Source organism: Callithrix jacchus, chromosome 4, assembly GCF_049354715.1.
Source record: "Callithrix jacchus isolate 240 chromosome 4, calJac240_pri, whole genome shotgun sequence".
Classification (NCBI taxonomy): domain Eukaryota; kingdom Metazoa; phylum Chordata; class Mammalia; order Primates; family Cebidae; genus Callithrix; species Callithrix jacchus.
Genome location: NC_133505.1, coordinates 135,837,962 through 135,865,546, shown reverse-complemented (window position 1 = coordinate 135,865,546; position 27,585 = coordinate 135,837,962). Strand labels below are relative to the sequence as shown.

The 27,585-nt window shown below is 36.2% G+C and overlaps 1 protein-coding gene across 2 annotated transcripts in view; it reads right to left on the bottom strand.

The window, feature by feature from the left end:
• LAMA2 (laminin subunit alpha 2) overlaps nucleotides 1-27,585 on the bottom strand; it is a 637,958-nt gene that overhangs the window by 253,135 nt on the left and 357,238 nt on the right. For both annotated transcript variants that reach the window (XM_054254427.2, XM_054254428.2), the window contains exons 13-15: nucleotides 16,134-16,235; nucleotides 14,041-14,252; nucleotides 4,785-4,896 (exon numbers count right to left, since the gene is read on the bottom strand). In XM_054254427.2, the coding sequence (XP_054110402.2) occupies nucleotides 4,785-4,896; nucleotides 14,041-14,252; nucleotides 16,134-16,235 (426 nt within the window). The remainder of the gene's footprint in view (nucleotides 1-4,784; nucleotides 4,897-14,040; nucleotides 14,253-16,133; nucleotides 16,236-27,585) is intronic.

Genomic DNA, 27,585 nt, shown 5'->3' with positions numbered 1-27,585 from the left:
ACTACTCAGGAGGCTGAGACAGGAGAATCACTTGAGCCTGAGAGGAAGAGGTTGCAGTGAGCCGAGATCACGCTACTGCACTCCAGCCTGGGCAACAAAGTGAGATTCCGTATTAAAAAAAAAAAAAAAGCTGGTGAAGCTACATATTTATAAGGTGGCAAAAATTAAGGATGTTGAGAAAAGGAAGAGAACCAATCTACTGTTTTCAGACATATTCATGAAGTTTTCCTTAATAAGTTTTTTTTAATGTTCTGCAAATGCACTACTCATATCACGTCTTCTTTCTCCAAACTTCTCAACTCCTTACACCTTTCTTTTAGCCAGTGATTTTATCTCACTACTCACAGAAAAAATTAAAGCCATCTTTGCACCAACAAGCCCAGAGAGCTAAGCATTTATCTCCAAACATTGTTACCATATTCCCTTTTCAAATAAGTGATGTGGGGCCTGAGGGTCTTTCTTCCTAAAGGAATATTACTCCACTTGTCATCTGATTCCAGTGTCTGTTGTCTTCTCAATGTTCACTCTCTCTGACACGTTGGTAATAACTTTCTTTTCTACTGGGTCATTACCTTCAGCTCAGAAATATATGTTCCAGTGTCTCCGGCAAAAATTAACAAACCGAAAATAACAAAACTGTCCTCTTAAGGTCCTGTAACTTTTCTAGTCATCTGTTTTTCTTTTCAGTAACACTACTCTTAACAAGTATATTCCTCACCTTTTTTTCACACTTAATTTCATTCTAATCTGTTTTGTGTCACCACCTCTCAATTAAAACTGGTTTTGTGCTTGTCACCAAATTCCATGCAGCCAAATTAGATGGACGATTCCACAGTTGTGTTTTATCTGACCTTTCAACAGCCTTGGACCTGGTTGACTCTTTTTCCTCTCACAATTTCTTTTCTCTACTTCCATGACATCACACTTCCCAAATTTCCTACCCTATTTATTTGCTGTTTCCTCTGCTTTGACCCTGCTTCTTAATGTTAGGAGCTGCTCAGGGCTTGGTCTTGTTTTTCTTTTTTTCAAATCAATTACACTTTCTCCTGGCTAATTTTATTCGGTCCCATAGTTTATGATGCCTTCCAAAAACATATCGCTAGACGAGACAGACATCCTAGTTTAAGACCTGAGTATTATAAATACACATTGGCATTTACACTTCACAGCCTTTGCAAACCTAAAATTTCTAAACTGGACTATGGATTCCATACACCCCCCTTGCACTAACTATTCCTCTCAGTCTTCCTCAGCTCAGTAAATGACCCACAACCAACTGATCAATCGTTCAAACTGGTCATCTATGACTCATTATTAAACTCTTTATTTCTTTAATCTCTCCCTGACATACAGTCTTGAATCTGTAAGTCCTATTGGTTGCACTACCAAAATATACATAGAGTATGCTAAGTCTTTTTATATGCCTGCCATCATCTTAACACCAATCACTATCATTGCTATGTTCCACTGCAACTGTATGTTAACCCTTCTCCTTGCTATTATTCATGACCTCCTAAGACATGTTCTTCCTACTGTAGCCATAATGCCTTCTTCAAACAACTGTAACTTAGGCTAGGCATGGTGGCTCGTGCCTGTAACCCTAGAACTTTTGGAGGCTGAAGTGGGAGGATTATTGAGCTCAGGAGTTCAAGACCAGCCCAAGCAACATAGTGAGATCTTGTCTCTACTAAAACAAAAATAGCTGGGCATGGTGATATACACCTGTAGTCCCAGCTACTCAGAAGGCTGAGGCAGGAGGATCACTTGAGCCAAAGAATCTGAGGCTGCAAAGAGCCATGATAATATCACTGTACTCCAGCCTGGGTGACAGAGCAAGACCCTTTCTCAAAAAACAGAAAGCACCCCAAAGCCCAAAATTATAAATCAGATCATTACACTAGTCCACTACTCTGCTAATGTTCCATGGCATGAGAATAAAATGCTCAGTTTTTATCATGTATGCAAAGCTCCGAATGGCCTGGCTTTTCCAATCCCACTTTGCTCCACTTTTCCCCTTGCTTACAAAGCTCCAGCCATATTTGCTTTCTTTCCAGTCCTTACACACTCCAAGCTCTGCACTGCTTTCTTAGCAGTTCATTTTACTTCATTGTCTCTCATTCTTCAACACTCAATTTAGCTGTCAGCACCTCAGAAAGCTTTTCCTGACAAACTTTTACAAAGTAGACTGTTTATCCTTCATGCAACCACTTACAGTAACTTTATCATAGAACCCTGTTTATTTCACCCTGTTTATTTCCTTCATAGCATTTGCCACATCAATTTATATTTGCTTTCTGGCATATTGTTAATGCCACCACTCAATGCAACATCTTTGAGGACAGGGACAATATCTGTATTGTTAATCACACTGTTTTCCATGTGTAGGATCTTGTTTGTCTCAAAATGTAAACTCATCAAATAGTAGTCAGCGAAATGAAAGTATGAACAAACACTTCTATGAGGTGGGTAATATTATTTTAATTACATAGATGAAGAAACCGAGATTGCCTAAAACTCTATTTTTTAGTACCCACCTGTCTCATCTGTCAAGTGAAATGAATGATGACACTTGCTATGAAATTAAGAAAAATTTTGGAATTTAACTGTATAGCCCTTTATAGGAAGTCAAGTAGAAATGAGAAAAGATATTCTGAATCAACACTGTGGACCCCAAATGAAGTAAAAAAGAATGTCTGCAACGGAGTCATTTGATCTGTTTTTAGCTAGACGTTCTCAGCAAGATGGAATTAAGACATTATTGGTCTTTGGCATTTACTCAGGTTTTAAGGGATCCAAGGATATTAGTGATAACAGTGCTAGAGTGACTGACCTTATGAACTACACTTAATTAAAAAGCAAATGAAATAATGAAAGGACAGGACTGGATAATAGCGAATTCAGATATAGGAAGTTTTGATAAAGAAAAAAAGTTTTAGAGAGTAGAAGAAATGAAGCAGTCAGAGAGAAAATCCAAAATTTCAGAATTCATTGTCTCCTGATTCAATTAAATTATTTTGTGGGCTACAAAGTAACTTTATTTATCAAAAGATTATTGTGTTATAAGATTATTATAAGATAATAAAAGCATACAGGAAGCTTTTATTATCACTCTCTGTGTTGATTTTTCACACTTACATGCTTCTCCCTATCTATCTGTTTAGCATCTAATTTCAGATTTCTCCACTCCAGGACACTTGCATCTCTCTCCACTGCAGTAGCTCATCCCTCTGTGTGATTACTGCATGTATGTTCTGAAGCACATACTGGTCCCTTAATTATACAGTGCTGAGATCCCATGTTTTGTAGCTATTTACTGTCTCTCTAAACAGATTGTTAGCTCCTTAAGGACAGGGATTATGTCGTGAGTACTTACTGGTAATTTATACAGGTAAATTTACAGAATTTATCGAACATATCTAGAATGTATCAAAAATATTTTTGAAGGAGAAAAAAAAGAGACTAAAAGTATAGCCAATTAAGCAATTCTAATAATATTCAAGTAATTTGGTATTCAGTGGGCATTTAAAACTTGTATAAGGGATTATGCAAAGGATAAGAATGATGTATGTGGCAACAAGCATTAAGAGTAGAATTAATTACTTAGTATTCGAATTGCAAGAGGATCTTAAAGGTTCAACAAGAGCAGTCTGGTTGGAATCAAGAGTGAAAGGCTCTTGTTTCATCAAATATAGTGTGTATTTTACATGTAAAATCAAATTTGGGTTGACACAGCTAATTGATAGCCATAATTTTTTTTCTCTTATCTACATGAATTTTGGAACAGCAAGTACTTCTATAAGTTATATCTAGTTTTATTTCTAGAAAGGTGAATCTGAGCTCAGTTAAAGGAAACGCTGTCATGAATATGACTGCATATCTCTAGATGTGTGCATTACTTTAAAAGTACAAGAGAAATGGGAAAGGAATGCCTAGAATATTTCTATAAATGGCATGGCGAGGTAGTGTTCTGAAGTGGAGCATCTCAGTACACTCAAATGATTCCTTAAAGGAACCGCTTTAAAGAAACTAAGCTCCTATTTATCTGCAAGCCATGCCCTCTGTCAAGGAAATAGTGTTCACGTTTTTTGACCAGGTTTCAAGTAGGACCAATTTTCATACAACCTAAAAGAAAATACATAGAAATAAATAAAAATTGTTACCTTAAGATGACAGACTGTGGTATTAAGTAAGAACCATTAATCTTATTATAAATCTAGGATATTGAGACAACAATAAATATCTCAAACATTAGGTGCTAAATAAATCAAAGAACTGTAGGCAAGTTTCTGTATCAAGGTATTTTTTCCACATATTATGTTCTTGACATTCTGCAGATTGTATGCTTCAGATGATTGCAATCTGGTTGTATTCTTAGAAATGTAGCAGAGGAAAAGTGTAATACATAGGATTAGAAAATGAGAGAAATGTAAAATAGCATTAAATTTTTGATAATTGTTATGATGAAAATGAAGAGGAAAACATTTTGAACTGTTACTCTGCTACCACCTAGCATACAATAGATCAAATAGGCAACAAAGACAGAAACATCAGATTTTCAGCTACAGGCAAAATATCTCAGAGAGGAAAAGTTACAAGATGAAATTACATGGTTAATACTCTAATTGAAAACCATGACTTTTGGTAGATATTTGAGTTTCTTTTTTAAATGATACACATTATTTGTGTGATTATTGATAGAAATAAACAGCTCTCCTTAGAATAGCTTATTGAAAAAAATGTTGAGGGAACTTCAAATGCACTGAGATATATTCTTGCAAGCTTACTTCACACGAGGAGCCAGTGTAACCTGGTGGGCACTGACACACTTCTACAGCTGCCGCAACACTTCCGTCAGTAGGATAGGAGACAGCGGATTCAAGGTTAACAGAGCTCAACCTAGGGCAGAGGAGAGAAGAGATGGTGGATGGTGAAAAAGTAAAGTTCTTAGGTATTAGACAGCTGTAGAATTCGGACAGTGACAATGACATAAATATAAGCCTATTATGTATGCTGGGAAAGAAAGCTGATGAACACCATCGCCAAAAGCTCTGGTCATTTGTCATATTAGGTCACGTTGGCTCAGTCTAAAATGCTGCAAATAGCCACTACCCCCAAATGCTGAACGGATATGAGAATGTTCTTCCTCATCCTTTGGCTCTTGGCTATGTGTTTGGATTTTCATTTTGTGGAGACAGATAGACACTTTTAAAATCATAAAGGGATTTTTCAAACAGAAAATATTCCAATGACCACTTGATTTCTTGTAGTGCTTAAATAAGGAAAGCAGAAGTAGATAATATTAATATTCCATCTCAGCTTTTAAATTGAAATAAAAGATGGAAATGACTTTGTTTTTGCTTTTCTTAGAGATGAAGCTGCATGTTTATAGTCGGTATAAGCTAAACTTTCTCAAAATGTTCAGTTGACTTACTTAGAATGATCTCTGCAATTTGTTTTCGGCCTAAATTAAATCCATTGTTCTCTGTATCTATGACCTTCATTTTATTGGTACTTTTGTACAATCTGGTGATTTTTGCAGAGCGATTTAGCATAACTCATTATTTTAGAGAAAAGCTGGTTTGGCCAAATGGAAAACTGGAAAAAATGCTGTCATACACATATTTCTTTTCTTATTATGCATTCACGATTTAAATAAATGTTATTGGTATCTTATTTGTTTTTCCTATTTTTGTGTAAAAAGACATTTTAAAAGCTTAATTGTTAAGAATACAGTTTTGTGAGTCTAACAGACCAGGATTCATATCCTGTCTCTGATATTTATCAGCCTTGAGGCCTAGAAGAAAGTAACTTATTCTTTCTAGGCCTCAATTTTTTCTTCTATGCATTGGAGATGATAGTCCACACATCATGAGCTTGATATAAAAGGAAAAATAAATAGAAAGTTCTTGGTATAATGTGTAACACATAGTAGTTTATTATGAAATACTAGACATTTTATTAACCTATTTTCATTGACTGTTGAAGTCAAATAAAAATGACTACATGGACAGTACAAGCAATACACTTTTTACTATTTGTATCTCCAAGTCATTTTAGTGTATGAAAATAAATTTTAAATAAACTCCAAGAGCAAATAATTAAATGACTACTATTGACTCATAATAATTACAGTTTTAAAATTTACTGGTAGACATTTGATAGCATATGACACGGCATCTTCTAACCACAAGAAAGATGCAACTGATTCTTGCTTCGGCCTATATTTTCAGTCCCTTTCTCAGGAGTGAGCATAGATTTTTATTGATCAGTGATTCACACTTACCAAATAACTTGCTGGATTTGGCAATCAATGCTGGGAATTTGGAAATCAAGCCAGAGAGCAAAGCTAAAAGGCTCATTACAAGGTGTAAACGTATCTTCAAAAGTGATGATCTTTATCCAAATTGTAAGCTTTTCAGCAATAGATTTCTAAAAAATCATTGCTCTTACCCCCACTTTGCTAATCCTAGATGCCTGACAGTACTTTTGAATATGTATGAGTTCATGTATGATCAGGAAGCAGAAAAGGAAATTAACCCTGAAATGACCAAAAATAGGCATTTGGATGGAATCATCCTAGCTGCTGAGTGCTCGATGGCACCCTCTAAAGATGAGTGAATTATCTTTACCTGTAGATAAACTCATCCAACACTATTAACTGAGTGGTGTCTTCGCTAGGGGCAACCTGGTAGAAGGTCCTAGATTAGGCAAGTATCACTATTCTACAGTGTTTAGGTTACATGTGTCATTTGAAAATCATTAAATGCTCTTTTTTCCCCCTGCACCAAGGAACCTTGTCAATGAAAAATGCAGTATCACTGGCATTTCTTTTTCTTGTCGTTATTTCAGGTGAAATTCACATCACATAAAATTAAACATTTTAAATTGTACATAGAGAGGAATTTTGACATTTGGGGTAGGATGAAAATTTTCATATCTATTTAAATTTTTAAAAATAAATTGTACAATTCTGTCATTTAGTACATTCACAATGTTGTGCAACTACCACATCTATCTAATTCTTTTTTTTTGAGACGGAGTTTCACTCTTGTTACCCAGGCTGGAGTGCAATGGCGTGATCTCGGCTCACCGCAACCTGTGCCTCCTGGGTTCAGGCAATTCTCCTGCCTCAGCCTCCTGAGTAGCTGGGATTACGGGCACGTGCCACCATGCCCAGCTAATTTTTTGTATTTTTAGTAGAGACAGGATTTCACCATGTTGACCAAGATGGTCTCGATCTCTTGACCTCGTGATCCACCCGCCTCGGTCTTCCAAAGTGCTGGGATTACAGGTGTGAGCCACCGTGCCCAGCCACATCTATCTAATTCTAACACATTTTACCAGCCCAAAAGAAAATCCAGAATCCATTAGGTAGTCATTCTCTATTTTCCTTCTTCTGTAATTCCTGTAAACTAACAATGTGCTTTTGTGGTTATGAAGTTATCTATACTAGATATTTCACATTAGTGTAATCATGCAGTATGTGACCTTTGTGTCTGGTCACTTTCACTTAACATACTGGGTTTTTTTCTTTGCTTTCTGTTCAGAGACCAAAGTCTCATGGTCACCTAGGCTGGAGTGCCATGGCTTGATCAGAGCTCACTGCAGACTCAAATTCCTGTGCTCAAGTTATCCTCCTGCCTCAGCCTCTCAACTAGGTGGGGGGCTACAAACATGTACCACCATAGCTGGTGAACTTTTTTTTTTATAGCATATATATATAAATATATATGCTATTAAAATATATATATATATATATATATATATATATATATATATATATATATATTTTTTTTTTGAGACAGAGTGTTGCTCTGTCACCGAGGCTGGAATGCAGTGGCATGATCTTGGCTTGCTGCAACCTCCACCTCCCGGGTTCAAGCAATTTTCCTGTCTCAGTCTCCCGAGTAGCTGAGACTACAGGCACACATCACCACACCTGGTTAATTTTTGTGTTTTTAGTAGAGAAAGGGTTTCACCCTATTGGTCAGGCTGTTCTTGAACTCTTGAACTCAGGTGATCCACCCCCCCTTGGCCTCTCAAAGCTCTGGGATTACAGGCATGAGCCACTGTGCCCACCTCGCATATTATTTTTGAGGTTCTCCTTGTTGTAGTATGTGTCAATATTTCATTCCTTTTTATGACTAATATTCCACTGCATATACATGCCACATTTTGTTTATTGATCATCTGTTGATGAATATTTGGACTGTTTCTACCTTTGATCTATCATAAATTATGTTGCTATTCATATTCATGAACACATAATACCTATTTTCAATTTTTTGGATATATGTCTAGAAATAGAATTTCTGGGTCTGATAGGTCTCCTTAACACAACAGAGTTTGCAAGAGTTACTAAACTAAAGACAGTACTCATGTTGGCATGAGCTTATGTGCTACTCCTTGACAACAGAAACCTGTCTTGCCATCTAAATATGCAGCATGATCATCTCCATAGATGTTCAGTAGACTTTTATTGGATGAATGAACTGATGGGTGGATGATGGATGGATGGATAGATAGATGGATAGATATATACAAGAGTAATTAATTAAATACTTACATAATAAATGAATAGACGAATGGAAAACAGTTCTATTACAAACATGACTAACAAACTCCATGACAAATGATACAATAAAGCCTACTAGCCACATTTCAGATGAATAAAATCAGATAAGTAAAAGACAAATTACTTGTTTGATCAGACATAGAAAATAAATGGAAACTGTTATTCGAACTTGAGGCCAGAGACCAGAAGTCACCTGAATGTATTGTGACATCTAACAGCCTGGAATTAATGGACTGTCACTTGATAAACCTATCATTTTGGTTTCAATCATTTTAATTTCATTCTGATCATTTTAATTTCAGAATTAGATGATTTCATGGTTGATATACTATTATCATACAATAGATCACCACAATTTACTAAACAGGAGAGATTGATTGACTATATATAGGTACAGTCCCAGAATTTCTGATATAAAATTGATATGTAAAACTTAAAGAAAGAGTTCTGGAAATTTCAAAATAGAAGAATGAGCAATAGACTAAGAAACAGTTTTTAAAAAGATAATAAAACAAAAATATTTTCAGTGAACTGACAAATTTCATTTGTCTTTTGAACAACAGATGTTCCTCTCCTTAATCTGTATAACCATTTTGAGCTATGAGAAACCTCAGCACTCAAACATCTTTCCTAGTAATATTCCACATTAGTATTCACTGAGCAATCCCAATGTTCATTAGGTTCTGCTATTTGTTAAATGGGATTTTAATGTGTTTAACAGTTTCAAGTGTTACTCATGAAGAAGGCTGCAGTTTATTTTATTTTTTCCTTCAATATGGTCATTTTCTTGATATCAAGCTGCATTCATTTAAATACATAATGTTGGCAGTAATAAAGTACTAAATTTTGGAGATGCATGAGCTATCAAAGAGTTGTCAACTAAGTCAAATGCTTTCGCTGACTATTCCTTCTTATTTTTATGCCTTGAAAATACAGAAAAGATGATGGATGAAGAGAGAGGACATAATTGTACAAGCTACTATGGAAAATATTGGAACTATATCAGAAACATTGTCCTGGTGCTGCCTTAAAGATTGTTCTCAATACTTTTGTCTTACTACATTAACTGCCAGGTTACATATGCTATATTACACTAAAACAACCACCACCAAACATTATACTTTAAAACAACAAAAACACCTATGATCTTACAATTTTTTTCTACCCACCATATGTATATAAAAAGTAAGACATTTTCTCTAAATATTTTCAATCCCACATCAAGTAAAATTAGTAGCTGACAGAATGTGATACTTTCACAGCCATTTATTAAAAGTGTATTAAATGCTAAGACAAGAATTCATCTCTTCCTTCTTAGTTCTACCAGCATGCACTGTGCATACTTCTTCTACGCTATTTACATTATCATAAACATGCAGTAGGTATAAGTTTATCTGACTTCTCTACTGTGCAAGCCTTCTTTGAGTTCAATGATTATTGGTCCACCTTTGTGTCCTTATAGCCTAGTCTAGAATGACTGCTTCTTAATAGTTACTATGTACTGTCTACTATCTTCTGAGCACTATGATACAAGCTAGAAAGACATTTCATTTAAGTATTAATAAGCAATGTAACAACCCCATGTCTATTCATATTTACACATGAAAACTCTGAGGCTCAGAGGAGTAAAGTGCCTTGTCCAACATAATACCGTTAGCAAAGGGGGCAGCATAGATTCAAATCCAACCATGACTCCAAACCAGAGTTCTCCTTGTTACCCTTGATTGCCTCCCAATATATGCTAGAAACTATTTCAGGTGCTTAACATACATTGCATTTTCGCTTAATTGCCAACCTTGAAATTTAGACATTGGTTTTTTTTGTTTGTTTTTAATTGCATTTTAGGTATTGGGGTACATGTGCAGAACATGCAAGACAGTTGCATAGGTACACACATGGCAGTGTGATTTGCTGCCTTCCTCCCCTTCACCCACATCTGGCATTTCTCTCTATTGGGGGGAATAGGGGAGGGACAGTGAGTTGGGGGAGCTGGGGAGGGATAGCATGGGGAGAAATTTAGACATTGTTTCTGCCATTGGATAGAATAGAAACTGAGATTTAGAGACATAACCATGGAAGGTGCTCAGTAAATATTTATGGACTGAACGAACTCAATACTTATGGAATAGCATTGGAAGGTAGTCAAAGATAATGGGAAAGAAACATAGGTTAAACTGCTGGCTGCACCTCTTTACCAACAGCAGGATTCCAAGTGAGCTGCCAAAATCCTTTTAATTCCTAGTGTTATCAGTAAAATGTCCTCAAAATGTAGTTACCCAAATCATTAACTTCAGAAGGTACAGGTATACTGTGTACCTAGCAATACTATTTCTCTAATTATTAAAGACTCCTTTGTTTATAAGAATTTTTCTAGATTATTTATTATATAAATTCTGTATAATCTTTTTTGATCCCCAACCCCAAACTTTACACTGAAAGTTGTGTAAAAATATCTTGCTTGAAAATATTTTGTATTCATTTTCAAGCAACACTCATGAGTGGTATCATGATAAAGTCATGATGGGCTTAGTGGTGCTGTGATAACAACTCCAAATTCTCAGTGGCTTAACAGGAAAAAAAAAGGGCTGACTCATGTAAAATCCTCCACAGGTCTCGGTAACTGTTAGGGCAGCTGACCTTCATAGGCTAAATCAGTATTCCAGGCTGTTTTTATCTTCTGGTTGCTGAGTAAGCTGAAGAGAGTCTCACATTGGAAATTCAATGTTTACCCCAGGGGAAAAAAATACATTTCTGCTACATTTCATTGGCTAAACCAGGTCATATGACACATCTATCCTCTCGGGTTAGAGAAAAGCAATATCCCCTATGGATGAGATTGAAAATTTGGCGAACTCTACTAATGTCTACTGTAAAGCAAGAGGAAAATACACTTTGTGCAGAGTTCTGTATCTCATATAGGTACTTAATAAAAGCCTTGCTTGATTTAAAGACCAAGGATGTTACTAAATCCAAGGCTTGGAGAATTTAAAGGAGAAAGATGTGCAGTTCGGTCAGGTTTATTTGTCTTATATTCTTAAAAGAAGAATGAAAGGTTTTCTATTTGTGCCTTCATCTTCTGAGTGAGGACAGTGAGAAAAAAATACATTAATTTTATCTAATAGGTCTCAGCATTTTGAACAAAAAAATGACAGTAAGAACCATCATATATATGGAAATACCTTTACGTGCCTTTCTCTAGAGGTCTCTAAATCTTAATGTTATTTGTAGAAAATGTGATCCTTTGGGATGAAGTAAATAAGACAGAAATGCTTCATATTTGTGTGCTGGGTTACCACTAGCCACATGCTTTTGCAGCTTTCTAATTCAATTCTCGCAGTGACCTTTTGAAGTTGGCAGGGCAATTGTCCTTCTCCTTGTTTTACAGATGAAGTGATTGAAGTCCAAAGAGGTCAAAGCCATACTTATGTTTACAACTATTAAAAAGCTGAGTTGAAAACAAAAGTCAAACTCCTTGACCTGCAGCCTAGCTCTCCTTCCATTATACAATTCCATCTAACCATATAACTGGAGGAACCGAAGCCCATTTGCTGAAAGAATTGCCACGGAAGTAAATCCACTGTAAATAAGTCTTAATACGAATTTTTATTGCACTTCAATTTACTCGTGCTTGCACACAAACAGTGTACCAAGTCGGAAGCCTACTGTGCAAGACAAGTTGAAATCAATTCAAGTGATGTTTTACAAATATGACTCAATCTACTAGTAGATCAAAGATAAAATAAAACAAGCTTACTGACTGACTCCAGATTCCTGCCAACTTTCAGTTCACCTGAGTGGTTAGGAGTTTCGAATCCGTCATTGGCTTTTGCTTATTGAACCACAGTGCTTTCGGTAATATAGGTGACAAAAAGTAGCCACCTACTTGGATTAGCTCTTGTGTCTTCACAGAGCCACACTGTGAAGGCCTTCCTCCTGTATGGCGAAACCTCAGCAGACTACAAACAAAACCCGTGATTTTAAGATGGGTAGACACTGAAACCGTCTGACATAAATCAGGGGGAAATGTCTTTGTGTTAACTGGCCTGAAAAGCAATGCTGACAAAAATAAATAAGCCCCCTAGCCGCTTTTTTTGTCAATTTGGTTGTCATTCATTTTGAAAGCTGGAGGACTCATCTCTTTGTACTGTTTAAACATCATGACAATCTCTATTTACTAAATGGGAAAAACATAATTAATTCCTAAGTGCTGCTTCTCATCTCCATGGCATTTAAACCCAGCTTCTAAAAGAATTGCCTATGCAAAAGAGGTACATTGTTTGGCAACTGTTCTGTTTATGATCTTGCAGTTCTCTCCTTTGGGAAATGGTAATGATGATTAAACTAAGTTGAAATATTACCAGTGAAAGGGAAACTAGGCAGCACAGGCAAAGGATGGGGGACAGGGAGGTGGGGAGGTGGGGAAGTGGTGGTGTCAGAAATAAAAACTCCAATATTGGAGACATTGCTCTTATTAAAGGTATACTGCATTGTCAGATGGGGGTCACATTTGAACATCTCACTTAATCTGATTTAGAAGGGAGTTTCTATGACATCTTGTGTTATTGTTATTAGAGTAGAAAAGAAGGGTAAAGAACACATTCAGACACAGTTAAAGTTAAAATTCTGTCAAATAAAAATGTCATTGTTTTAAAAACAAAAATAAAAACATAGCCTACAAACAGTCAGACACCAGCATATTTGGTTCAAGTCAGGGAGTTTGCTCTTTAAAAAAAAGAGGACAAGAAGGAACTGAAAGTGTTTTAGGTGATGAGTACTTTCCTGATTATGATGTATCATTTTAACAAAGACCCTGAAAAGTAGGCATTAGTATACCACCTTACAATGGAAAGAAGAGTTCCTCCAGGCCTAATCACTTGCCAAACATCATACTTACAATAAGCAATAAAGCTTATTGAATTTCTGCTCAGTTTGGCTCAAAAGTTCATATTCTTTCCTTTATACCATGTGGCTGTTATAGTCTGAAAGTGTTTTATAGTGAGTTGGGTGGTTATTTAAATGAAAAGACTTATGTTTCTTCTGACAAACTGTTTACTATTAAGTCAGACTAGTTAACAACTATTGGAAGAAAACATTTTAAAAACCATTTTCCAAATGGGGTGCCCTGGAATTTATATCTTTTTCGTTTCCCACTCTGTGAGCCATCATAAAGAAGACTTTATTTTCCAATATAACATTTCTCAATATAGGGATCATTTCTGATCACATGTCCTGACAGAATTGTGAAAGAATTATCAATAATAATAACAACCAAGACAAATTTATTCTTGGTATTTAAAATTAAACGTTTAAGAAGAAAACCTTTCAGAAAACTAGACCTCCATATTTTTCTGCTCTTTGAAGACAGCAAATCCTCAGTACCTTAGAAAATTCACTTCTAGGGTGGATCCTGCTCCTTTGCCCCAAGGTAAATGTGTGAACGTTGGAACTGCAGTTCTTGATTTTACCTGAAGATGGCATCCATCCCAAAGCTGTATGTGATTTGTAGGAGGACTCGCTTCAAACTCGCAAGCACTGACATAAATTCTTTTCTATTGACTGGAAAATGTGTGCCATGTATGGTAAATGATTCTTCTTTAAGTAACAATACATTAATATGTTCTTCAGATGGTTGCAGGTACACCTCATCTTGGGGTGTGCTGATTCTCAAGTCGTTGCCCTAATGGGAAAAAAAAAGCATAAAAGGGTAAAACAGAGAAGAGGGTACAAAAGAGTCAAACATATCTATATTTGGATCCTCTACCCTCAGTAAACTTTTAAATTTTTAAGTTTATGTTTATTATGTATATAATAATATACATAATTATTATTGTGTATTATTATTGTGTAAAAATGTTATTGTTATTATTAGAGACAGAATTTCAGTTTATCCCCCAGGTTGGAGTACAATGGTGCCATCTCAGTTCACTGCAAACTCCGTCTCCCAGGTTCAAGCGACTCTCATGCCTCAGCTTCAATAGTAGCTGGGATTACGGTCGCCTATCACCAAGCCTGGCTAATTTTTTGCATTTTTGGTAGAGACGGGGGTTTCGCTATGCTGGCCAAGCTGGTGTCAAAATTCTGACATCCAGTGATCCACCTGCCTTGGCTTCCCAGAGTGCTGGGATTACAGGTTTGAGCCACTGTGTCCAGCCTCAGTAGACTTTTAATTTAAGGTTGGCTTTCCCTGTCCTTCAGGGAATATATTTCTGGTATACCTGAAGGGAAGGCAACGCAATTTTAATATTAGCCTTAGCAACATGCACTGGGAAGCATGTGCTTCTTGGTTTTGCATGACCTTACTTCCCCAATAACTAAAATAATAGTTACCTGGCAACTCTACATGTGATTACAAACACCCTGAATTGACACAAGTGCCCAAATGTCATATATTTCAAATATATTATTTTATGATGGATGTGAGTTGTGCAGAACAACAGGGAAAGAAACTTAAAACTGAATTAAGTTATTATTTTAAAGGAACTTTCTACATGGGGAAAACAAACAATAAAAAAGACTTCAGTCTAATTCTCAAAATAGGACAATAGCATCTAAGGAGTATGTTGAACGACCTATGGCATTTAGGCAATCTTTCTTGTCTTAGTTCATTCACATGAATAACTAAGACAAATACTACATAATTTGTCTCAAAACTTTACATTTGGAGAACTCCTTTCATCTTAAAGGAATTCCAAAGTATACATCTAGTTTCCATTGTATATAGAGACAGAAAGAGAAAGAGAGAGAGAGGGAGGGAGAGAGAGAGAGAGAGAGAGAAAGAGACCGAGCAGACTACATCATCCAATACTGAAAAATGTCCATTTTGAGAAAAGAATTTTTTATTTTGTCATTGATTCACATGCATGAAAGTTTCAAGACAGAAAACAACAGAGCCTGGTGCTAAATTAACATCTACCCATTTGGAATCGTAAACATCCATGCATGTGTGTGTATCTCTGAATATGGATGAGTGTTGAGGGGAGGGGATACATTATTGGAAAGAATGGATATGACAAGAAAGGGTGGCTGACGGCCTTTAAGGTAGCTGCAGGCTTCGAGGCCTATTGCCCTTCAAATCTTGAAAGCAGTTTCTCCTGTATCTTTCTTACCTAAAACAGGATTTTGAAGTCAAGATTTAACTGTAACTAAATAAACAAATTTCCTGTTTCATTTTGTTTTATCTAATATATGCAAGCAAGTAGACAATAAAATCTACCTGAAAGCCAGGGGAAATGGACAAAATACAATTATGTAAATTATCATGCACCTAAACACTTTCATAATATTTATATTATTGGAAACATGGTGATTATGTTTAAAATTTAATTTTCAAGTATGGTCTAAAGTTCTCCTTTATCATTCAAACCCAACAAATATACTCAATCTTCTAGATATGTCTCAGAGTAAAACATAAGAGTGGCATAAAAAACTCCTAAGGTATATTTTTTTTAGTTATGTAAGTCAATGTCAATGCAGGCAGGTAAAAAATACAGTACCGGTAATCTCAAGTAACATAAGGAGTTAATACGGTTGGACATAAATGACGATTTCAGTACTCTACCTCTAAAATAATCATAAGCTGGAGAGCATGTTCTGTATCTTCTTCCTCTTCTTCAAGGTCATATGATATGGTAAATGTCAACTGTCCTCCTACTGATGGGAGCTACAAGAGAGAAGAGGCATAATCATTGCAGGATAGGAGGTGGACTGCCAAATCATATTTTACTTATTGTTCTATAATAATTTTATTGTTCTAGAGGGCAGTATTTGCAAGAAGCAGAAATCACTGGAGTACAAAGTAGGAATGATAGACATTTCTTCAGGAGTGACATTTCTGCGAACCTTACCCATCAACTGCAAGCCTGACATAAACATAACTTTATGTCTTATTTTCCCCAGTATTGCAGGCTTGCTGAAATAGGTTAAGTTCCATGAAGTCAAACACGGACCCTCCTGTCATCTTCTAGTCTATACTTTGAGCTTTACAAATCCCAAACAGAGAAAGATCTTTGTCAAAATTGGGAGATTTCTACCCATCCCTGAGGGTCACTCACTTTCTGTGAGTCTGAATTCTTTCAACAAAGACATCACTCCATTTGACAGGCACTTTACATAGCCCACATGCTTAGCTGTGAAATATTATTGGTCAAGGAAAAACAAAGGTTAGCAGCAAATTTTATTTTATATTAAAATTCAATCAAAACAGCCAAAGAAGGTATACTTTCCTCTGCGTGATATAATAGGTTTAGTTTGAATAAATATTATCTCCTTTTGTTAAACAAACTTCTTTTCTTCCAATGTACTTGCCAAGCCCCATGCAATGTACACTTAAGGTTTACGTTTTTTTGACATTGTCAGTCACCTTGTAGAAATTAAGAAAAATATGGGAAAGCAAGATCATTTATAGGACAGGAATCAAAATTGAAGTTGTGAGTGGCAGATTCAATGCAAATGCTGCACTCCTTTTTTAAAAATTCCACTCCAGCACTGTAAATAGAGAGATTCATAAAACAAAGCTGATTATCTGTATTCTGCTGTTGGCTCTGTGCTGACACGCAGAGACCTGGCTTCACAGGGTTGGCTTTCTTTGGCCTTTCATGGCAGACCCTGACCAGAAAGCAATTCCTGGCTGGGAGTACACTGGATGGAAGAGGAGGAACCCTGAATCCTCCAAATTGTTCCAGAGAGAATGGCACATAGCTTGCTACGGCTGATTAAACAGGATTTTAAATTGCAGCTCTGAAATGTCTTCTAAGAGCTAGTTACATGGGGCTCTATAAGGAGCTGAAATTCAGAAAACTCTTATTCCCCTAATCCACTGAGAAATGGCCTTATTCTAATGTCATTTCACATATAAAATAATAAATATCTACCTAGACTACAGCACTTGGCATTACTGTGAGTAATGAGGTGTGAACCTATATAGAAGGTTTTGGGCTCTAGTAAGATAAACATTCAAAATTGCACATAACATGCTTCTTCACATCAGCTACACATTTTCTCAATAAGAGGATTCTAGAAAGGCAGGAGAAAAAAACATTTTATATATTTGGAAAAGGACTGAACTATTTAGAATTTTCTAAATTAGTAAAAATATTTGGAAGGAGGTTTGGGAAGAACACTGGGACATGGGCCTAAAATGTTACAAAATTTTGAGCTTCCAAATCTATTTTGATTATTTAAAATTTGGATTACACGCTATTTTTTCTTGAATATGGCTTCTCTAAAAAGGAAAGAAAAACATCAACTTAATATATGATATCACCGTATATACTCAAGTAAAACGCATTTTGAATTAAGGATAATTTTCCACTTTATCAATAAAGAGTCAAAGTGTGTAATTTGAATGTCAAAGCTGTTAAGACTACAGATGAAGCAGAAAAAGATCACCTATGATATTTGATTTATAATAAAATCACATAAAATGTAAACTTGCAGCAGTCCCCAACCTTTTTGGCATCAAGGACTGGCTTCGTGGAAGACAATTTTTCCATGGACGAAGAGGAGGGGTTTTGGGATAAAACTGTTCCATATCAGATCATCAAGCATTAGATTCGCATAAGGAGCACGCAACCTAGATCCCTTGAACATGCAGTTCGCAATAAGGCTCATACTCCTATGAGAGTCTAATACCATCGCTGATCTGACAGGAGGTGGAGCTCAGGCAGTAATGCTCAGTTCCCTGATGCTCACCTCCAGTTGTGCGGCCCAATTCTTAACAGGCCACAGACCTATATAGCCCAGGGGTTGGGAATCCCTGACATAAAGTAAAATACTATGAGAGAGGAATTAGAGGTAGGAAAGGGGGAAGGAGGAACAAATAAATATGCAGAAAGATTGGGGCACCTTATGCAGGTCAGTGATAATATAAAATATGAACTAAAATAGAAATAATTTACCCTATTCTGCTAGGGCTAATAATAATAGCAATAATAGTAAAACATTGTTTTAGCTCACATTTTATAAAATGATTTTTTTCTAAACTCTTTTGTGTATCTCTGATATTCATATTTGCCATTATTACAACATATTTTGAATCACCTGAAAATTGTCATGAGTGACTGTTTTACTTCCATTTAAGTTGTGTGAAACACAGACCGATTAAAAAAATATGTAGGAAACTATTGTTAGATTTTTTTACCCAAGCCACAAGCACCCATTGACACAGTATCAGAATCAATTTATTTTTCATTCACCCTAAAGGTATAGGTTTGTTATCACATTTATGTAACCAGTTAGTCAAGTACTTAATTCTTTCTTTCTTTATTTTTTGAGATAGAATATTATTCTGTTATTCAGGCTAGAATGGAGTCACTTCAACCTCCATCTCCCAGGCACAAGCAGCTTCCCGAGTATCTGGGACTAGAGGTGTGTGCCACCATGCCTGGCAAATTTTTTGTAGAGATGGGGTTTTGCCATGTTGTTCAGGCTGGCCTCGAATTCCTAACCTCAAGCAATCTACTCGCCTACACCTCCCAAAGTGCTGGGATTACGGGTGTGAGCCACCATGCCCGGGCACTTAAGTAATTCTTAAAAGGATTGTTTAAGATGTCATTCTGCAATTTAGAGGTTGTACTTCTAGGAACATTAAGTTATTTTTTGTTATTTCTTTCCTTCTGTTTTTCTTTCAACTCTGTAATCTTTCTATAAGCTGTAAAATCAAGCTTTCCCTGGTGTTTCCAGCTAACGTGTCTTCCCTAAAGAGTACATACCATTGTATAAGAGACTTTGCAATGAGTCAGTTATAAGACAACACTTTCTTTTCTCAAAGAGGCTGTTATTCAGGAAAAAAAGCCTTGAGAATACTCTGAGTGTATGTCGTCCTTTCCTAATGCTATAGATGAAGAATTCTCTGCCTCTTCTCCATCTGTCCATTCCTCCAAGTTCCAGGTGCTGACTTTGTTTGATGCCTCTTTGCCTTTGCTTCTCCACGATCCTAGAATCCCTTCAGTCTCCCAGCTTTTACTCTCTCCTTCAAATCCAGTGTGCACAGGGCTTCCAATCTTTATTGGCTCCTCTAGCTCTTATCTGTGGTTATTTGTTAGGTTCACTATCAATGAAAACTGGGACATCAGTTTCTTTACTCCCATACATCCATGTTTTCTAATTTTATCTTCTGCATCCTGTTGACTACCTTTGGTACTCCATTAGAAGTGTGTCTTCAAAAGACATTTATATATTCTGTGTGCCAACCACTAATGGCCATTTGACTGAGTTTTATTCTCAATTTTTGTGTGGTATATGGTTCTTATGATTCTTGAATCCCTTGTGTTTCATTACACTGAATTTTCCTAGTACTCTTTCCCCTGTCCTTGTCATACCTCTGTCTCACTTATAGATACTTTTTTTCCCTTATTCTCCACTCAGTCAGTGATATCTCTAAGACCTTTCTCATTCTCTTTTGATTACATTCCATATGGATTCCATTCTCATGGATTAAACTACTATGTTTATACCCGGCCCATCAGTGTATATCTTCTGTCCTGTCCTGTGTTTCTCTGTTAATTTTCTCTGGCCTCTATACAAAAGTACCAGAGATGAAGTGACTTAATAAACAGAAATTTATTTTCTCACAGTACTAGAAGCTAGAAGTCCAAGATCAAGATGTCAACAGAGTTGGTTTCTTTTGAGGCCTCCCACCTTAGCTCATGGATGGCTCTTTTCTCTGTGTCTTCACAGGGTCTTCTCTCTGAGTGTGCCTGTTCTCTAATTTTGTCTTGTTATAAGAACACCAGTCATATAGGATCAGGGCCCACCCTAATGACTTCATTTTAACTTAATGAACTCTTGAAAGATCCTGTCTCCAAACAGAGTCATGTTCGGAGGTACTGAAGATTAACACTTCAACATATGACTTTTGAGGGAATACAATCTAGCACATAACAGTCCTATATTGAATTACTTTCCAATAATGTCTCAAACACTCAACATACCCGAAGTTAATCTCATTATCCAGATCTTTCCAGGAGTCAAACTTGCTCTTTTTCTCAACACCCATGATTGGGTCAAGCCAAATGCTTTATCTCTCTATTTTACATCAGAAAACTCATAAGTGCATCTGATTTTTTAAACTCTAATATAAATTATTTATATCAGATTAATCCTTCAATCTATTCTCTTGAAATATTTCTAGTCTAACTTTCCATTCCAATGCCATATCACACCAAGTAGGTTCTTCTAAAGCATCTGAATTGATCTCTGTGACTTCAGTCATTTTGACGGGGAAAGTTTAATCAACAATTACATATGTTGCTGCACTTCCCTAATGAAGATTCTCCAGTGGTCTGGGATCCCTAATGCCATTCAAGCTTCTGTGCAGTTTCAATACCTCTCGGCTCTATCTAGCCCCACGTTCACAAACTGTGTGTACGGGTGCTCCAGGGTGCTGCAGTGAACTCACAAAGGTGTGGTGGAATATTACAAACGTTGAAGGAAACACAACATTACTATATATCTGTTGAGCACTGCAAGAACTAATTCAAGGTGGTTCACAAGTTTAACCTTAGAACATGCTATATTCCATGTAAGGATGTTCTCAATATTTTGAGCCACATTTTTGCTTACTTGTACTTTAGGCCATTTTGTATTTTTATTAAGAATGCTTTTTAGGGAAGACTGTAATTAAAAGCAAGAACTGCACAAAAGCCAATGTGAAAAAGGAAATACAGGTAACATCATCCAATCTGATATTCAGATTTGAGAAGGTATAGACTGCCCCAAAGGCACCACATCCCATCAGTAAGTAATTCTGGTAATTTACGAAAAAAATTTATTATTTTCTGTGCATTTTCTTTTTAAACAATTGCTAGGTTGTTAAAACATTAAAATTTATTAAGTTGTTTGGCAATAACTACTTAAACAGAACTGTGGCTTATTTCTGTTGGTCAAGGAGGCACTATGAAAAAATATGAACATTATGAATTGAGAATGTGTGGGTGTATCTGATCTAACCTCTTTTATACTTATTCATTCTGTTGCCTAGATTTTTAAAAATGAATTTTCCTGCCAGAATTCTCATTCCTATAGCTCTCTGATTATTCAGACTCATCTTTTCTTTGTTTGCTTAGCTGATGTCTCACTAATAAGAACACTAAAGACAAAAAAGGTTTTTGGTGATACTTCCTAAGTCTGATGAGGAGTCAGTGGCAACCAAGGCAAATAGGGGAACTAAAGGATTCCAAACAGGGAGAGCTCTGAATAAAGAAATTCATCCATTAACATTCATTGAAAAATTCTGACAAAATGGTCTTGGTAAGTTATATGTACTGTATGTAACTGTAATTTTCCACATTTTTTGACTTTGCAGACTCATTTATTAATTTTACAAGTCTTATAAAACTGAACATCTTCAAGACTTTCAAGGGAGTTCATTTTGGGGACAATGTTGATTTCTCTGATTTTACAGAGCACTGTGTGTTCAGCCAATAGAACACTTCATTCTCTCTTGCTATTTAGGAACTAAGCTGTCATTGTTCTATTGGCTAGAGAAATACGGTTTTCCACCGGTAGGAGTAAGTGCAATTTTAGTTCACTTCGAGGCAATTCTTATATTTACTGGATGGATTAGAGACTATATTTACTAGAGATGAAAACTACATCTCTTTTCAATACAGAGAGAAAGTGAGTTTAGTGAGAGCAGTTCATTCCATTTCATAAGGGTCTCCAAAGGCTTGGCCTTTTCCCTTTCTCCACATCTACTAAGGGAAATTCTCTTCAGGGAGATTCAGATGTGAAATTGAGGAGGCACTGCAGGAAAAATGCACCTCCATTCCCAAGATGGTTCTGGGCTAAGCCATTCACTTTCCTGTTCTTCAGCTTTACCCCATTAAGAAAAGAACAACACAAGTAGCTCTTTCCCATGAGTACCTGTTTTAATTCTACCTTCCGGGGGGGGGGGCGGGGGGGGGAACCCAGCTTGTTTGCAAACAGTATTCTAGTTACAATGCAACATATAACCTAATGTCACACATAATGATATCCTGTGCATGGTGCAGTGCACGGTGCACGTTGCTTTAAAGATTTAATGAGGCAGGAAGTTTTCCCACATGACTGGAAAAGGTTACAAGGTAATTGATAAAACTCAGCTTCATGAAAGAATTTAGTAGCAGGCTGCTTGTGGTCTGGCCTCTCTTTTTCTCTCAGTCTCAAGAACTATGAATTGAGGAAGGAAGGAGGAGATAACCCATTGAGGACAAAGTATCTGGAGAGGAAATCCTTTTCGTAAAATAAGCCTGGAACATTCGGTTCTCTGATGTCAGCTTATCATCACTGTTATTTCACTAAATGGGGTGTAAAACCTAATATTTGCTTTTGCTTACCAGAGCAAATATTTCAGGAGGGATACACAAAAATCAAATGAGAAAAAGGCTTTGTAATACAGAGTAGGATAAATTAAACATATCTGTCAATTTCCATTTAGGATCACAAACAGGGCAAGCGATTCATCTTAGATTCCAAAGCCCCAGAGCCTTAAACTCTATAAAGGTATCCCTCCCATAAAAGTGTTTATTAATGCATCTATTCGTAGAGCTCTCTTTTATCATAGAAACAATGTTTCACTTCAAGGTTTTGTTATTTCCTTCAGTGTATTTATAAACTTTATATAGGAACAGGTTTCTCCTCTTTAAAAGCTCGATAATTGTTAGAATAGAACATAAACAAGAGGATTGTAGAATTAGAGACCAGGCAGAATTTACATGGGAGATTTTAAAGTTACATCATCCTTCATGCATAGAAAATGGACTCGAATTGTAGGTGTCTGAGACAACACATCCTAGAAATGTCTTTCTAGAAGGCAGGAAACTGAGTTATGCAGTACAGGGGATACAAATTTTAAAAAAGAATCGAGAAAATATCCAGCCTGCCTGTATTTATTTCTCTCTTCCTCCTTTTTGCCCTTCCTGCCTGCTTTTCCTGCCCTCTTTTATTTGTCCTGTTACCCAGCTTCTCCTTAGCTTTCTTATTCCTCTCCTTCTTCTTCCTCTTTTCTTTTCCTTCTTGTAGCCATTAGACCATTTTGATAGCATTTCTTTTCACAATAACTATGTCCTTTTCACATGTGCAACAATTAGAACTGGCTGGGAAAGGCCTGAATTTGGAATTTTTTTTTAGACGTGACCTCTACATTCAGTCTAACCTGATAAAATAATTTTGCCAGCCGGGCACAATGGCTCATGCCTATAATCCCAGCACTTTGGGAGTCCAAGGTAGGTGGATCACCAGGTCAAGAGATCGAGACCATCCTGGTTAACATGGTGAAACCCTGTCTCTACTAAAAAAAAATACAAAAATTAGCTGGGCATGGTGGCGTGCACCTGTAGTCTCAGCTACTCAGGAGGCTGAGGCAGGAGAATTGCTTGAGCCCAGGAGGCAGAGGTTGCGGTGAGCCAAGATCACGCCATTGCACTCCAGCCTGGTTAACAAGAGTGAAACTCCGTCTCAATAATAATAATAATAGTAATAATAATAATAATTTTGCATTCCTCTGTATTGGGTGACCTAAGTTGCAGAAGTATAAAGAGTAGTGATGGAAAGTATGAATGTGACGAGGTCAAGGACATAGTTCTGGGACAGACCACCGGAGATACTGCCTCAATTGTAACTAATACTCGTTGTTTATCAGTGTCCACGAAGCTCAGCCCTTCAACTGCCCACAAAACTACTCACTCATATTTTTTCTTCCCACATTTCACATAACTCCACATTCTCATAAACTACAGTCTAGTCAAGGTTTCTTATTGTTAAGGCCAAGAGATAGTCATTGTAGTGTTTTGATTGGCAGGAGGGAAAAGAATAATTGTGAAAGACACATAGGAATGAGAGGACAACATGAATTTCTCATACAAACTTTTGTTGAAATGTTTATTCACTTGAATAACACTTACCTATCTTGAGCATATGTTTTATCTGCTGTGTAACAAAGTAAGGCCCAATTATACTTTCCATATACTCAGTTATAACTCAGAGTAAATAGAATTTGAAGAGTTTGATTAGGTAAGAATGCTTTTGGTTACAACTGAAAACCAGATAATTAGGAGTTCTTCTATAACAAGAAGTCCAACAAAATGTAGTAGGCAGAAAAAATTGTAAAACAAATGGATTACTTTTTTTTCTTTTCTTATTTCATCTATCTTTTCCCCAACACCTAGATCCATTTGGGCACACTTGAAAATATGAACCTCCTATGAATAGATTTGCTAAACATCAATAGAAAAGATGATGTACTTAGTAAGACAACATTCCATATAGGAAATGAGCATTTCACGTTTCCTTGAAGTTTTCTGACTTACAGTACTATTCGTTACTTTGTGACATACACTGATCAGTTCTTGAGTTGAAATAGTACAATCTCAACAGATGCGAGTAAATGGTAGTGGACAAATTCTCTGAAGTGCTTTGTGCTATAAGGCCCAGACTCAAAAACAGGGTCTTTGCAACAGCTGTTTGTTTTCCATTTACTAACTTATGTTTAGATGAAACATTCCATTAGTGCTCTTACTATGGGGGCTAAGTTAATTTATGTGTAAATATTCAGTGCAAAAAATACGTGTTATCCATAATTAAACATTGATCTAATCAAATAAACCATAAGTTATGGGTTTTGTATATATTAATACATATATTTTTTATTGACTAGGGTTCAAAATTATTTCAAGGTCTCTGCCAAGGAAACTAAAAGCCACACACTCATGATATACAACATTGTTGCTGATTAAAATAACAGAACACATTTGAATCCAAGTTCCTTTAAGCTAAAGAGAAACAAACTTACTATTGTCACATAAATGACAAATGAATAAAAAGAAAATGTATAATCCTTGTGGAAAATTTATGGGAATGCTGTAAAAACGAGATATCAGCAATGCAATTTTCTTTTTAAATGAGAATTGTAGTTAACCTTTCACTTACTGCTTAAGGATTTTGTCTTTAAGGATATTCATCACATTGGACTGTAGATGGCTATAGTATGGCCTTTACTACTTCTGTTGCCAAGGGAGGGATAATAGAAATCATAGAAAACAGAGTTCTCATCTTGCCTTGTAGGCAATCCTCATTGTTTACTTATACTTTCCACAACTTTGGATATGGCCTACAGTGTTAAATATGAGTTGAATTAATTTCAGATTCCATTATTCAGATGGAGGGCATTCTGAAATAGCAGCTAACTTATTTCCACAAAAGCGGAAGGCAGAACACCAACCTTGGAATGCTATTTTGATGTGATGCTAAATGGTATTGAAACACCACTATTCCCTTTTCACTCTTCCCTCATTCGTGAACTCTGCGGGTGATTCTTTACTACAGCAGTAGAAACTGGTCGTCAATTTTAGAAGATAAGAATCCCAAAGGTGCAATGGATACTAACTCACACTCCAGAGGAGAATCAACAGGGTAATAAAATACATTTTAAGCGTCTTCTTCCAAAATAAACAGGTAAAGGGTTGTGTTAGTTGTTTGACATGTCTATTAATATTGGAGTCATGTATAAATCACACAAACATTAAGCTCATTTCTGGAGATTTTCCAGAGCTGGTTTTGGATTCTGATTCTGCCTTTAAGCACTATAAGGCCCTTGGGAAAGTTATTTATGTTTTCAGAGCATCAGTGAATTTTCATTAAAATGAGGTGAATTGCACCAACCTCAGAAGTTTGTTCCTGGGATGAAACAAGAAAATAAACGTAAAACTCCTCACTTGATATGTAGCCACATAACATGTATTCAATAAATGTCAGTCATACTTTTTAAATAAGTATAGTTTTCAAAATTAAAATACTGTCAGCATTTCATACTAAAAACCTAATGGTTTATTTCATAATTCTAAATGCACTTTAAAATCCCAGGCTTTGGGGGAGAGATCATAGTGATGACCCGATTCAGATTTTATTCACGTCTTTATGTTTCCCTATGGAACTTTGCATAAGCATCTTATACATAGTAGATCTTGCATAAGTATCTGCTGAATTTTAATCACATTCAACACCATATATCACTTCAATGTATTATACATAGAGAAGGCATAAAAAACTGGGATAAATTTGTACTACCCCATGAGATACCTTGCCACCATTAAAATATGATTTTATTGGTTTCTCTGTTCTTAGCTTTATCAGTCCTAAAAATAGGCTAAAGGAGATGTGTCTATTTGAGCTTTTCAGTGATTGAGCTTACTTATAAAAAGCTTACTGTTACTGCAGACTGGCGAACCACAAATGCATTTGTTTTAAAATAAGGAAGCTTTAACATTTGGGAAGTTTGATCTGCAGTTGAAGTAGGAAAATCAATATTTAAGTTACTTAGACATTTACACACATAAATCAACTATATGGCATTACTTTTGCCAGCTTCTGTATATTAGGATAATAGTGAAAATTCTAACACCTAGTAATATATATTTTATAAGTCATAAACGCATTTTCAATATGTTATGATATATCAGCAAACAACATACTCTCTGTATGAAGACACGTAGGGTACAGATTAAAGGAAGTGGCAATCCAGCAGCAGTCATAGCTAGACAGAGCACATCCAGAGCACTGTGATCAATTCATGACACCACCATTAAGAGAGTAGTTGACAAATTAGAGTTCATCCATAGAAGTGTGACCAGGATGTTGATGAACAAAAGGTTTGGAGAGGTAATGGGGGGGTAATGGGGGTATTTAACTTTAAAAAGAGAAGTCTTAGGAAAAACATGATTGTTTTCTTGGAATAGCTGAAGATCTATCAAGTGTACAAGAGAAAAACCTCACTGTATAGTGCAGAAATAGAACCCATATAAGAAAGTGTTGGAGAATATGATGGTTAATACTGAGTGTCTACTTGATTGGATTGAAGGATGCAATGTATTGCACCTGGCTGTGTCTGTGAGGGTATTGCCAAAGGAGATTAACATTTGAGTCACTGGACCAGAAGAGGCAGACCCATCCTCATTCTGGGTGGGCACCATCTAAACAGCTGCCAGCTTGGCTAGGATAAAGCAGGCAGAAGAACATGGAAGGTCTAGACTTTCTCA